Source organism: Pundamilia nyererei, unplaced genomic scaffold (genome assembly GCF_000239375.1).
Source record: "Pundamilia nyererei isolate P.nyererei 1_Seehausen unplaced genomic scaffold, PunNye1.0 scaffold00097, whole genome shotgun sequence".
NCBI classification, from domain to species: domain Eukaryota; kingdom Metazoa; phylum Chordata; class Actinopteri; order Cichliformes; family Cichlidae; genus Pundamilia; species Pundamilia nyererei.
The window spans coordinates 1,525,267-1,539,625 of NW_005187498.1; the positions used below are offsets into that span (position 1 = coordinate 1,525,267).

The 14,359-nt window shown below is 41.5% G+C and overlaps 1 protein-coding gene across 7 annotated transcripts in view; it reads left to right on the forward strand.

Moving 5' to 3' along the window:
- Window positions 1-14,359, forward strand: part of arhgap32b (Rho GTPase activating protein 32b) — a 118,697-nt gene that overhangs the window by 86,993 nt on the left and 17,345 nt on the right. For 3 of the 7 annotated variants that reach the window (XM_013912678.1, XM_013912679.1, XM_005740112.1), the window contains exons 10-13: window positions 914-991; window positions 4,999-5,080; window positions 7,411-7,461; window positions 9,943-10,017. In XM_013912678.1, the coding sequence (XP_013768132.1) occupies window positions 914-991; window positions 4,999-5,080; window positions 7,411-7,461; window positions 9,943-10,017 (286 nt within the window). Of the gene's footprint in view, window positions 1-913; window positions 992-4,998; window positions 5,081-7,410; window positions 7,462-9,942; window positions 10,018-13,901; window positions 14,136-14,359 lie in introns of those variants that run through there. The other 4 variants (XM_013912681.1, XM_013912682.1, XM_013912680.1 and 1 more) reach the window with 3 other exon arrangements.

Consider the following 14,359-nt stretch of genomic DNA (forward strand, 5'->3'; position numbering starts at 1 on the left):
GAGAGTTGTCTCTGTGTCATTAGCTTCAGTAACTCAGTGTAGTCTATTGTTGCTTTGCTTTCATTTATCTCTGACTAACTGGTGTAACTTTGTATGATGTAAGATAAATCACGGTGGCGGGGTGTGTTCTGCGATGCCGTGCAGGGAAGGCGGACGCACCTGCACGGCATCTGCAATCATGCCCCGCCGACTTAAATATTGCACTGGGTCCTGTGTTTGGTGTTGATGCGTACGGCTGGCAGCAGGAGAGCTGCAGCCGTTGAGTGTACTGTTACAGCAACCGTGTGTGCGAGAAATAAAGTATGCTGCAAAGCATGTTTGGGTCTGCCATGGTCATTCACAATCAACACAACAGCATGTGACTGCTCCCTCTCCAAAAGCTGTACTGGAGTTTCAAACTTTTTTTTAAAGCTGTATTAAATTCTGGAAATAAAGATTTCTACATGCTGATTCCCTAAACAGTAAAAAGTGACTGTCCAGTGACTTACACCTTAAAATTCTTAGTAGACCCACGCTGTGTTACTGAGGCAAAACCCTGATAGAGCTAACAGCTTATGAATGCTTGTTTTGTCGATGACTAGTATTAGCGCACACTCTCACTTACTCTGTGTCAAAATATGAGAGTGAATTCTTTACACCTATTTTTTAAACTGGCTTTGTAGCAGTTAATGTTACACAGATGGTGATACAAGAGGAAAACAAACTGAAACAGCAATAAAGATGCCTTCGGTCCAGATATTACCAGTAAATAAATATGAAAACTGAGTAGGTGTTTGTTTTTTTTGTCTTTCAAGACAAGCTTTTCAGCTCTAAACAATCCTTACTAAATATGCACTTGTAAGAGGAAGTCAGCTTAGATGTATTGTCGTTTCAGTTATAACAATCATTGATGTCAGCTTGTTACTCTCTGCAGGTTGGCGACATCGTGTCTGTGATTGACATGCCCCCTAAAGAGGACACCACATGGTGGAGGGGCAAGCATGGTTTTCAGGTACGCTGCTCACAAAGCACGTTGAAACAAACTCGCACGTGCTTTCCCTCTGGCTTTAAACTTTTGATATGACTTGTATTTGAGGTTTTCAAGGACAAGGAGCTTCTTTGTAAAGTAAACTTCAAATATTTAAGAGTCTGCTGAAAGGCAAAGGGAGATACAAATCCACCTTCATGTGAAGCTTTGGGGGAGATTACATGGTGCATCTGAGTTAATTCATATTCCTACGCTGTGTGCATATATAGTCAGTCATGTGCTGTTCATGGTTTTATCTTTTTTTCATGACACTGCATGATTTTCTCTTGGTACTAAAAATATTGCATGTTTCGTGAAAAGAAGATAAAACCATGAACAGCACATGACTGAAGTTAAAGGAGCTGTGTGTAACCTGGCAGTCACAGCTGTTAGAAAACTGCAATGGACATTGTCAGAGTGTTTATATTGAGTCTAAGTTGACTGATGAGACAAAGCAACCAATGCTAGATACATGTTGTGTAGTTGGCTAACCCCGATATGTTGGCTGTTACTGTAAGAAGCAAGTATTAGCATGTATATTTACCTTGTGCAATTGATTTACTGATGCCTGAAATCAAGACTGTTTAATGTTATACAGAAGTTAGTACACAAGTAGGTATAATGCATTAGCTGTTAGCAAGCTAGCTAACTAGCATTAACACTAAGACTTAATTTTGCTAGTGGCAGAATTAGCTAGCTGTCTCTTAGCTGCAATGTAAGAATATATGTGATGCCATTCTTAGCATATATAATGTAAAGAATAACTTAGGCATTCCATTTTCAAATTACTTTGTATGCTAATATTCACATAAAGTAATTTAAATAATTGATTTGCTAATCAAATGGAGCATACTATGGTGTTGTTAGCATAGCTGTTATTGGACACATGCTCATACTGTTAAAGCCCTATGTCATTCTACAAATGTCATTAAAACTTCATTAACTAAACAAACTGCTTCCATATTAATAGCATTTGGCTCCAGCTTCATGGATCCACTTAGCTCTTATTGGCTACTGAACTAATTTGCATTATAAAGGGGGCATTGGCACATTCAAAATTTCTTAGTTTTCACTCACGGAAAGCACAAACCTGTTGGACAATCTATACCAAGGAGCAGGCAATATTGTAAGAGGCATAAACACTATAAAAAGCAGTGCGGAGGTCCTGTTCAGTTAATGGAGGTAAGGTACCAATCAGCTGCTGCTGCCCAAGTTAAAATACCTGTCGGTCAAAGTAGTCACAATACTGATGAAGTTAGTCATCAGTATTGTATTAAGCTTGCTTAATCACTATTTAACATGAATCCTATCAGTCTAAGAAAACACTTAAATCGACAGTTGTATTTTGAAATGAAGGTCATCAATAACACAGGAGAACAGTATGTCCACTGTGTTTGTGTGTATGAAACTTTTACCCAGACAAGTGTATACAAAACACTGTGGGCAAGATTTGCTAAGTGGGTGTTCAGGTGTAAAGGAGGCCAGCATTCAAGCCAAACAGGGGGCTGCGTTGGTGGTGCTTAACTGGTGAAACAGTGAAAATGATCTAGAAATTATTTAATTAATGCGCTTAAAAGAAGACACCAAAGCCCGATGTGGAAGTTTATAATACTAAGTTTACAGCAGTTGCTTTTCCAGGTTTTTGATAGGTCACATCATCGGCTGGAAGATGTTGCCTTACGCCGAGCTCGGCCTTCTGCCTGACAAGTCTTTTTTGACAGATCCCCCAACATTATCACCCCCGCTGCTTCTCCTGACTGGCTCTGTCCAAATAAATGCAACACCCCAGGCAACAGTGGGTGCAGTGTGATAGTTTATGTCTATGAAAGGATCTGGAACAATCCCCACATACCCACATGTATAGTTTTTGCTTCCTGACCATAACCAGATCCTATTGTGATTACAGCGATGAGGAACTAATTGTTCCTCATTTAGTTTGAGAACCTATATTTTAAAGGTTATGTGATGTTGGTGAACAGTCCAGCCCTAGCAGGATGTTTACTGATCATTTATGTTTAACTAGCTACAAATAGCTAGCTTCCTCTGGATTACAGAGTTTCTGAACACTTGAACACATGTAGGCTGGTCTATACTTATATATGTTTTATATGAATGAAAGGTTCACTCAGTTTGTCACATTTGAACTTTGTTAACAGTAAAAGCAAAGTGAAACTCAAACCTAGGATGTCTTGGTAGAACTGATGGCTGATGACACCACCAGTAGGGGGCAGTTGATGATGCCAGAAGTGGCCTGTTTGTACCACTAATACTCCTGTGTTTTATTGTATAATGTAAACTTTAGGTTAAAATCCATAATGGGTAAAGAGCAGCCCCCCCCCCCCCCCAAAAAAAAAAAAAAAAAGATATGCAGAGTAAATGTCGAGTGAACAGTAAAACTCCCTTGGAGGATTTCAAACACCAGGTAGTGATGCAGGAAGGCAGGAGAGTGTGAGGAGAGGGAGGCATGTTAGTTTGCATGTCGCAGCATAGGGTGTTGTGTGCTTTAACTAGCTTGCAAGCTTTGTTTCTTACTGTCCGCATTCTTTCAGATTTAAGAGCAACAAAACAGAGCTCATGGTTGTTGGTCTTACTTTTTTATCCTGTCACTGAATTGAAGCCTTCCTTCTCCTTTCCGTCAGGGAATCTTATTTAGAATAGGCTACTGTGCCACTATGCCACATAGGCTACTGCAACATGTCCAAAACTCTGCTATCAGGGTTCTGACGCACATTTAACCGGTTTCCACAGTCTGGTCCACCTGGGCTGGCCCACAGTAAAATCCTCAATGACAGTTTCTCTCGACATGGCATTCAGTCTTTGAAACTTCACTGCTCTGACACTGGGTGGCTTTTAATTCCTCTTTACAGGCTTTGTAGCTCTGTAAACTACAGTCACAATTGGGAACACAGTGACTATGTACAAATGGAGTGTTGATGTGCAATGAACTTGCAATTGTATTGTTTTTCTTTTACCCCCATCCGTAAAAGGCTGATGGGAGGATATTGTCGATAACTTGAACGAGGTGATGTAGGAGTTTCAAATTGATACCTTAGGTGTACGTACGAGGAGGCTGAGGGATAGCACTGTCAGGTTGCTGGTTGGGATTGAATGGGCTCAATACATTTGAAAGTGAAAGTGAAATTCCTGCGAATAAGATAATCCTTTATTAGTCCCACACCTGGGAAATTTTGGGGAAATGGTGACGTGGTTTCTCCAGGATGCTGGTTTAATTGCAAGATACTATAGGTGCTCTGCAACCTCGCTTTTATGTTCAGTAAGAATACAGTGAGAATGCATCCAGCTGGAAACCAGCTGGTTCTAGTTCCTTTTTAACACTGACATGTGTAGATGAGTTTTGCTCAGTCTATCTGCATGTATAAAGTCAGAGTTAGGCCGCCATCGTTTGGAGAGAGTGCCACCCACCAGGTGACGTGTGCAATTGCCTTGTGATTGAAAGGATTCACCCAGAGGCTGAGCATGTAACACCCTTCATTGTTGAATCCCATAACTGCTTCCAATTGGTCAGCAAATGCAGAAAAAAATCAGTGCAGTCATCAACCAACAAGGCGGTTTGCCATCCTGTTTTCAATCTGAGTGTGTCTGAGTCATAAACAGACCCTTTTGAATCCCACTTTTCCCAGACTGCCATGTAGTCTGACCTGCTAACATTATTTGCACTGTTTTGTTTTTTTTGTATCCTTGGGCAACCTGAATGTCTATTTTTGCTAATTAAAGTTAATGTGATCATATTCAAATGTAAAACCTGCTACAAACCTAAATGACCCACTGTAATGATTTTATCTGAGTTTTGCTTCAGTTTAGAAGGGAAGTGTTTATGTAACGTGATGACAAAATGGTAAAAATCAGCCATAAATCATATAACTGATATGGCAACCACTCCTTAACATCTCTACGCCCTTGGGTGCCATTATTGTCTTCTAAAATGTGATTGTCTTTCCTCCCACCTCTCTCTGTGCTGTAACTCTTTCCAGGTTGGCTTCTTCCCCAGTGAGTGTGTGGAGCTCATAAATGACAAAGTGCCACAGTCCATGACCAACTCAGTGCCAAAACCAGGTACTTATTCTCCTCTTAAACTATTAACAGGAAATGTGTTAGAAGGGTGTTATCACTGATGGCGGTTAATGTCTCACTGATATCGCTGAGGTTTCAGGAAAGAGTTCGATCTGTGGTGAGTGATTTGACTTTGGGTATATATTAGTGTGCATGCAGTGGTCTAACAGACTCTTTGGGTCAGTTTAATGATTTGGGTATTAAAATATATATGATTTGGGAAAAAATATTTGTTGGTAATATTGTAGTTGATACTCTTAATCTAAAATGAAATGGAACAATAAGAACTCTGTTACAGACGTCTAATATATAAGCAGGTTATGATTTTACTGTGAAAGGAAGCCTGTAATTCTGACACATGATCAGCTGAAAGAGGCCTTTACTCATGATTTATTGACTCAGCCATATGCAAATCCTCTGCAAATAACTGCTAATCTATTGCTGTCCAGAGCAAACAGATAAGCTCTTTAGCACACTCCAGAGAGTGTCAAAGACAAGTGTATAACACAAACCCTCTCAGAATCAAAGAGAGCACTCGACAGTGTTTTTAGCGGCTTGAGCTAAACATTGTCATCAGAAATAGCTGCTCAGATCCTATTGCTGTAAGATGTCTTGAATAAATCCACATCACATGCTCCAAATTTAAACATTGATTCAACCACTATGACTCAGCGTCACAGCCAGCCCGCTGGCATTGGGTTGGGCAAGTGGAGCTGCTTTTCCAAACCATACCAAAGCCTCATTCTGGGGTCTCTATTAAGTGAGGACACAAGACAAAAGAAGAAATTGAAGAAAAATAAAGTTAAAGTAGAGAGGGTGGTTATTGCTTGTGGGCTTTCTGGAGCTTTTCGATACCCATGTTATCTGATGTGCAGCTCAAGTATCAAGCATAATGTTGTTGATCCTTCCAGATTGTGACTAATACCAAATGCATCTTGTTGCAGTGCACACACAGCACTCTATTCAGTCCGAGGCTAGACTGTGCCTCCTGTCCCACTCCCTTGCTTTTAAGAAATATCTCAATGCTTGTTGCTGTTTTTTGTTGTTTTTGTTTTTTGCATGAGCCCTATTTCTGATATCAGAGTATCTGCACGTGGTCAGGAACTTGATTTTGATATAGACACCAGATTTTCCTCTTATTGTTGATTAATTCTTCAATGATTGGGTTTCTGTTCAGTGTATGAGCTAAAGTAGCCCATCTGGGACCAGTCAAAACTAATCGAGGACCTAACGGTGCGCTCACGCTGAACGCGATAGACGCGACCAGAGCTTCAGGTTTACATGTAAAGTCAATGAAGGAGCACGATGAAGCTTCAGAAGTAGATTTGCGTCGCGAAAACGCTTTTCTGCCTGATTCGCACAACCAAGTAGCGCAACTGATGCGTTTGAAGTGCAAAGTAAAATGCGCGCTGCAGTTCGTGTGGTGCATTTTGTGCATTCGCGCTTATCGCGTCTACCGCTCGAGTTGGAAAAATCTGAACTCCAGCATCAACCAATCAGCCTGGTGACGTGATGCTCTGACCCAGTTCAAAGGGTCCGGCCAAAGCCATTCATTCTAGCAATCAGTAGTTTTCTGATGAGGCAGAAACAATGTTCTTTTTTTTCTCCTCCTTCTCCCTGAGGCGCTTCCACTTTAAGGGTCCTTTTTATTCCTGTCTCTCTGTAAATAGTTATATTTTATATATTTGTGTTTAATGTTTTTCTGTTTGAGCATCTTAATATTATTTCAAAACCATTTTTGTAATGTAAGCAAAAAAGAGCCGTCAGGTGCTCAAAAGAAACCTTAGACTCAGATGTTAGAACAGGCTTTTCCCCGCAGCACGCCGTGTAATAAATACAAAGAAAAAGGCGGCCGTTACAACTTATGTCTAAAAATGTATGGTTTCACGCATTGGTCAAAACACTCGACTCCAGGTACACGACGCCCAGCTGAAAACACGCAAGCCAAGTTGCCTGAGATTCACAGAATTTACAGAAAATGTAACATTTTTGTGATACATATGGTTGTCGGGACGATAAATGTCTTATATCGGAATATGAGATTTTGGTCATATCGCACAGCCCTAAGCTGAAGTCTTTGTTTCCTGAAACCGTGCAGAAGGCCAACTAGTATTTACAGGACACTAAACGAGAATATCTTGGCTCAGGAGTATTATTATAAGTCACAGATTAAAAAGTGGAATGTCTTTGTACATGTTTCAAAATGTGCATCGTTTGCTCTCCACTGTCTCAGTACATCATTAATGCTGTTGCTATCTCATTGCACATGGATGTACAGTAGTGTTGGCATGTGTTTTGATTTGTTGCATTTGACTGTGACTCCTCTGCTTCAGCCTCCCCCTGCTCTGGCCTGCCGCCTGCTTCTTGGAGTCTCTTTCCCCCCTGTGCGTGTTGGTATACACACTCCACCTGCCTGTCTGCTCACACCACCCTCTCTTGTTCACACGCACATACATATAGAAGTATTTTCACATTTACACTTTTTTTTTTATGATTTTGTACATCACAAATTTGATGAGCATAAGTAAAGTTATAATCCTTAAGATTTTAGTCCTGTTTGATTTATTGGCAGTAACAATGTTTCATAAACTAGCTCCCCAAATTCTGCGGGCAGTAAACAAAAGAAATTGCTGTCATATTTATCTTCCATCACTAGAACCAGTTCAATAAAAACCACCCCATTATTCATCTAATCAAAAGTTGTTTTTGCTGACCTGCAGTCATTTCATTCCTTTTTTTTATGTGCCACCCTAATACCTTTAGTGGCCCACCCCTATCAAAACATTCTGCAGGCACCCCTGGTTGATGGAGCAACAACACGAGCAAGAGTGGCCCACAGACTGGTTGTAATGCATGCTTTATACACTGCCTCCATCTGACAACAGAGCTCACTGCAGGCTGACGGGCAGACCCTGGAATGGGTCTGCCTGTGTTGTTGCTATGTTGTAATTTGTAGACTCTTCTCAAAGTCTACAAATTACACTTCCACTGGCTTGCCAAACTCCCATCCACACTTGAATTTCCTTGATTAGATAAAGACCTGGTCCAGAGTTCCATGATCCGGACAAAAACCACATTGGTCCTCCCGAATCCAAAGTTTGGCTAACAGATGGACTGTCCTCTCTAGTACTCTGGCATAGAGCTTCCTAGGGAGGCTGAGGAGTGTTATCCTTGTGTAGTTGGAGCACACACTCCAGTTCCTCTTCTTAAGGATGACGATCACTACTCCAGTCTTCCACAGGCACTGCCCAAGATGTCCACCTGATATTGCAGTGGCGTGTCGGCTAACACGGCCCTGTAACACCCAAGGTCTTAAGGAACAGGGTGACTCTACACTCCAGGGGCTCACCCACCCAGAGGTTATAGGAGGTTATAGAGTGATAGCAGAGTTGCCCCTGTACTACACAGTTTGTGAGTAGAGCACTGCTTTGCCTTTCTTGAGTCAGTTTTGGCAGATGGAAAGTCTTGTTCAGTGGGCTCACCAAACTTTTCCTACAAAAAGAGTTTTTAGATCAGCTACTGCAAAAACCGCATTTTGCTCGGCCTGCCTTCAAGTTGATGGCTCCACTGTCTACAGTCTGCTTATAGGACAGCACAACAGTATCCGAACACTTTGCAGCGCCTCCTTCAACAATGAGGGTGTGAAACATGAATGTATTATGGCCTGACTGATTAATGGATTGATTCTTATATAGCTTTTTACAACATGCCACATTCACCCATTCACACAAGCACTTTTTTCTATGCTTTTAAGTGCTTTCTAACTAACACATACTTAGGGTTAGCATCTTGCCCAAGGATATTTGGCATGCAGGGGATCGAACCACCAACCTTCCAGTCAGCCTGCTGAGCCTGATGACCTGCTCTACCTCCTGAGCTACAGCCAGCTCATTGGGATGACGGGGATGATGTCAAAGTTCTACTGGAGGTGGAAATTGAGATAAGAGCCTGGGACACTCCCAGAACACCCTCACAATACGTTTGGGTGCGCCTGACCTAATTAGCATTCTCTCCCACCACCTGTTCCATCACATCACTGGGTAGTGATCAGTTGGCAACATATAACAACAATAACTGAACGCCACTTGGGTTCAACTCAATCTGGCCATTCATCCTAATGCCCTTACAGGTCTCACTGTCGTTGTGTAGGTGAGCATTGATGTCTCTTAGTAGGACAATGACATCAGGTGGAGCACCCTCCAGCACCACACCCAGCAACTCCAAGTAGGCTGGGCACTCTGAACTGTTGTTCAGTCCATAACTGCCGATGACATTCAGGACATATTGCTCACCGAGGGCAACTCCATTCTGACCAGACTCCCCTCCAGCCCCTCATGGGGGCTGCACTTGGAAAGACTGTTTCCACAGCCCCCCGCCCTTGACCATCACCCAAGCCACATTGTACCTGACCACTTTACTGTGATAAGGTGGTGAGGGGTATGCATGCTTCTCTCAGGCAAATTTGAAAAGAAATTAAAGAAGCCACTTCTTGTTCATAGCTGTTTGTGTGTGCATCTGCAAGCCAGTATAATCATTACCTCATGTGTAGGTATGTAATTTAAAACAAAAGATGTGAGTTCATAAAAATCCTAAGGATTATAACTTCAAAGTTAAACTGAACTTCTTTCACTTTTTTAAATTCATGTAGTTTTTTTTCATTCAGTATAATTCATTACTACAACTATAATTATGTGTTCTGTTACCTGCTCTTTTAAAGTGTCATTTCCTCAGTTTTCCAAAGTGCACAGTTGATCTGCTCTCTAACTTGAAGTGCTTCTCTCCCTTTGCTGATTCTCTCATGTCTCCATCATCCATCCATCCATCCAAATGTCTGTTGGCCCATCTGTCCATCGGGATGCATGCAGACTTGGAGATGGAGAGTGTAATACAGGACAGTGCATGGGTGGCCGACCCGCTAAACCACTACAGCATAAGTTCAGGTAGACCAAAAAAAGCAATCAAAAACCCCCTTGGTGTGTTGCACCACCACCACCTGCTAACCAGAAATTAACTCTTCTCCCTTGAGTGATGTGTTTGCACTGTGTCGCCTTGTTAGGACTAGTCTGTGTGCCTGTCACAGTACACTTGTTAACACGCGCTGTTATTTCTTGTGCACTTTTTTGGTGTTGCTCTTTTAAACCTTTTCTTTGACCTTTAACACAGTCTTTCCTCCACACTCTGATGGTGGACCATCTGATTGTAAATTATCAGTAAAGCCACAATAGTGTGGAAGTGTGGAGGTTTTTGCAGTGTTTGTTTATAGTTTTCTTCACTTGACTCGGCACATTATTATCTTTGTTTTGAAAACATCTGTCAAATGCAAATAAGTCATGTTTCCATTTAAATTTGTTACACTTCTTTCTTTCACTCCAAAGTCCTTATTACTATGTGGATATTTTATGGGTGTGTTTAAATATGTCACATTGTATCATCTGTCTGTAAAAGAAAATAGCATTGCTTAATATATTTAAGTTTCGCAAATAGATTTGGGGGGTAAGTGAACAGTCTTCCCCCTCCAGCCCCTGTTCTGTTCACTGCCATGGCCTCTTTAGGTGTATGTAAATCAGTCTAGGGGTGAGCCAGGTTACTCATTGTTGCTGAATATCCTGTCTGGATGAGGGCCAGCTGTTTGTGTGCGTCTGTTTGGTCAAAGCTGTAAGGCCATGGCAGGGTACCGTGGTGCTAGGTCCCAGCCAGCCTTGATTTATTTAATCCTTTCACAATGTGAAGGCCTGTAAACCCATCCATTGAGCTTTAAGCTTTGTCCTGCAACAGTAAGAATCTGTCTCCCTCTCCATGGTGACTGAAAGAGCACATTCCTGCAGGGAGCCACACAACATTGGAAAAATATGCCTCCGCTGCCCAGATCAACGCAGTTCACCACTAACCTTTGCCGCTTCCCAGTAAAATGATGGAAATTGTTAACACACTGTGCTGTTCCAGTTAAAATAAAGACCATACAAGCTAGGAGCTATTAATCCCTCATACCGTGTGCTCGCCCTGTGTCGCAGTGGAAACTGGGATCAAACTGTACTAGCTTCATGGTAAAGGGGGAAAAAAAAGAGTTGTGAACTTTCAATAAACAAGGAAGGTTCGACTTCTTTTGTCCCCAGACAACCCATAAGACCTACCAGTTACTGACCCAGATGCACCCCCCCATCCCCCTCCTCAGTGCAGGCTTCATCATGTCTGGGGACCAGTGATTTGGGCAGCTGTGAGCATATATGAGCCAAGACAGCTGCTTATGTGAGGGAAATGAGGAGAGAATGTGTGAGACAGAGTTAGATTTGTCTCCTGTTCCAAAGGATCTCAGATCATTTCCTGGTGCTGTGAGACTGTCCAAGGTCTGCGTAATGTGTTTATCTGCAGCGTCAATGAGACGCTGTTGTTGTAAACTGCACCTTTGTATGGGTGGTGCCTTGGATTACGTACTAACAAGTCAGGTTATGTTGTAAACTGACTGTGTGTGTAAGGAAGGTCATTGCATCAGTGACACAGAAAACATTTGCTAATACAGATCCTTACTTGTTAGACTTCTTTCACACTTCAGTGCACTGCAACATTATTTTGACACACACAAGTCTCATTAAAGAAATACATTTCTCATGATAACTGTGCGACTAAAAAACATAGAGGCATGTATCCAAACTGTAAGAATTAATATTTACTACCGTGTTTATGTTTCAGACAGCATGGTGTTCTTCTCCTGTCCAGTTAACTTGGCATCCTTGTACTTCTGGCATTCCAGAAGTCAAATGGATTATTCATGTCCATGCAAAATACCAGCTGTGTGATGCTTAGTGTAGCACAAAGTTCTCATCCTGTTATATGGTACAAGATAGCAGGGCAGGAATTTACTACTTCCTGTCTGCAAGATCTATGAGGAGACAGATAAGCTAAAGTCTCAGTTGAGTTGTACATATTAAGTGAAAGTTCTTCATGTGTAATGTAAATATTTTTACTTTCTCATCCCATTTTAAGCTGTTTGGTGGTTAAAGTGCCTTTTAAAACACATACATTGGAAGTGGAAGACACAAGCTGAACAGTTCATTTGAGCCAGCTTTTAATAGCCTGGAAGGTTCAGGTGAGCTGCATTAGCTGAAGACCCCCCCATGTCATCCAGTTATTACTAAGACTACACCAAGACTTCCTTCCTTCCTTCCTTGTATATTGATTTCAGTGTAAATATTAATAGCACTCAGGAAGGTGGAGGCAGTCTCAAACCACATAAAAGTATTACAAATTTCATTTTTAAAATCTATGAACTGCGTTTTCTGAATCTCACTGCATGTGTGGCTGCTGCTCTGTAGGCGTTCTGTCATGTGTTTTGTCCTAAAGGTCAAAGCGCCATGCTCACTGTGTCTTGTTTATTCAGCCCCATGGCTTCTATTAGAGGTCCTTCTCGTAGGAAGTTCAGAAAGAAAGTGGTAAAGGCCTCTGCTCTGTACGTAAGAGGTTGCAAAACTAAATGTTCTACAGAAAAAAAGTTCCTCCAGTAATTTTAAACTGGTAACACTGATGAGTATACAGAATGCCACTGCTAAATTTGAATGATTTAAAGTAGGTAAACAACATAAAATAGTGGTAAATAGTGGTAAATGCCTACCTACTGTAAGGTAGTGTTGGCAGCTTCTGATACTGGGAACTTCAAAGGGGAGGACACTTTGTTGGAGATGCTCAGAAAAACTCAAACATCTGATACATGAAATTAGAAGCTACTGTATCTTTTTAAAGCTCAGCAGATGAGTAACTTCCCTCTGAACTGTTGTGTGCAGGCGTGTTCATAAGGGGAAAAAACAAATGAATGGGAATGCATTGCAAAGAACTAGTGTATACTTCAGTTCAGGACTTGAGTGAACGTACTGTAATTATCCAAGGAAATGTGTCTGTAATTCATTAAATATGCATCAGCTTAAAGCAGTCACGTGCAGTGAATCGGGCTGCCTGGAGTCTTGTGATCTTGGGTTAGCAACAGTTAGTTAAATAATAGTTTTATTTTGACTCCGAGTGTTTGTTTGCTGAGGGACTGAGCTAGTTAATGAAATAACAAGATAATGCTTTCAGGGGGTCTTTAGGGGGCAGAGTTGACATAACGTCATGGCTAAGCTAAATACTTACAGGTTTTTTTAACCAGACTTTTAAAGTGTTTGAGTGTCTTTTTGAGGTCAGTCGGCCAGAGGCACTGGGCAAGTTGGTCTTGTGTGTCTGGTTTGATTGTGTCAGGCTGGGAGGTCTCTGAAATGATCCTGGTGGGAGAGGGGGGGTAAGAACGAGAAGTCATTTTGGAATTTGCTTCAGCTCAACCATTTATGTACCAGCATAGTCTCTCAAATGCACCCAATCCACCCCCAGTAAAAAGAAAACAACAACAAAAACTAATTACAGAGTTATTGGGGTTTTTTTTTTTTAAATGACCTTTGAAGGTCTTGAATATTACGAAGAATAAAACTAGGGATGCTGCTTGTTAGGAGTGTGTCGTATGAAGTAGCATTTTCCACTGTGCAAGCACCTCTTGCCTGCTTTGACGCCGGTGTTGCCTTCAATGCTGTTACAAGTATTGGGTATTTAGCGCAGTTCAAAGGCAGTATTTAAGGGAAATTGACTTTAAGGCTTTAGTACAGGTGGCTACAATCACCTACATGACATGGCGTCTTATCAATCATCAAAGTAGCTTAAATCTTTTGTTCCAAGTTAACAAAATTATTAATAATTAATAATAATTCGTTATTTTTGTCCGAAACGACCGGTAAAAGCTACGAAAGCCCATGTGTCCGGGAGCATTTGAAGGCATCAGCGGCGTGGTTGTAAACCGATAGGCTGCAGCTGTATTCGGACTCTGACAGAGCGAGAAAATAAAGTCTGCGGTGTTTCACTGCTCTCCAGCCTTAAACTTTAAACTTTTAATGTCTTGGTTGACGAGACCTCGGTGCTTTTAGAGGAGTTTTCACCGTCGTTTTGTACGGGTGCGACTTTAGCGAAAGAAAAAGCCAAGTTGTACTTTGGACTTTGGAAAAACTGTCATAACGCTTCTAGGCAGGTCCAGTGATATGGAACAGAGGTAAGGAAATGCGTTTGATTTGTTTCGAGTTCACATTGTGGAGCTAACCTTTATTCGGAAACTTTCGGGGTTTCCTCTCGTTTTTTATATAGATTAAGGGATTTGGATGACGTAAGGCTAATCCTGGGTTTTAAAGAAATTAGGGGAAATATTTTGTGCTGTATGACTCCGTATTTTTCCAGTTCCTCTCTCTTTAATTGTGTTAAGTGTGTTAGGTTCTAGTA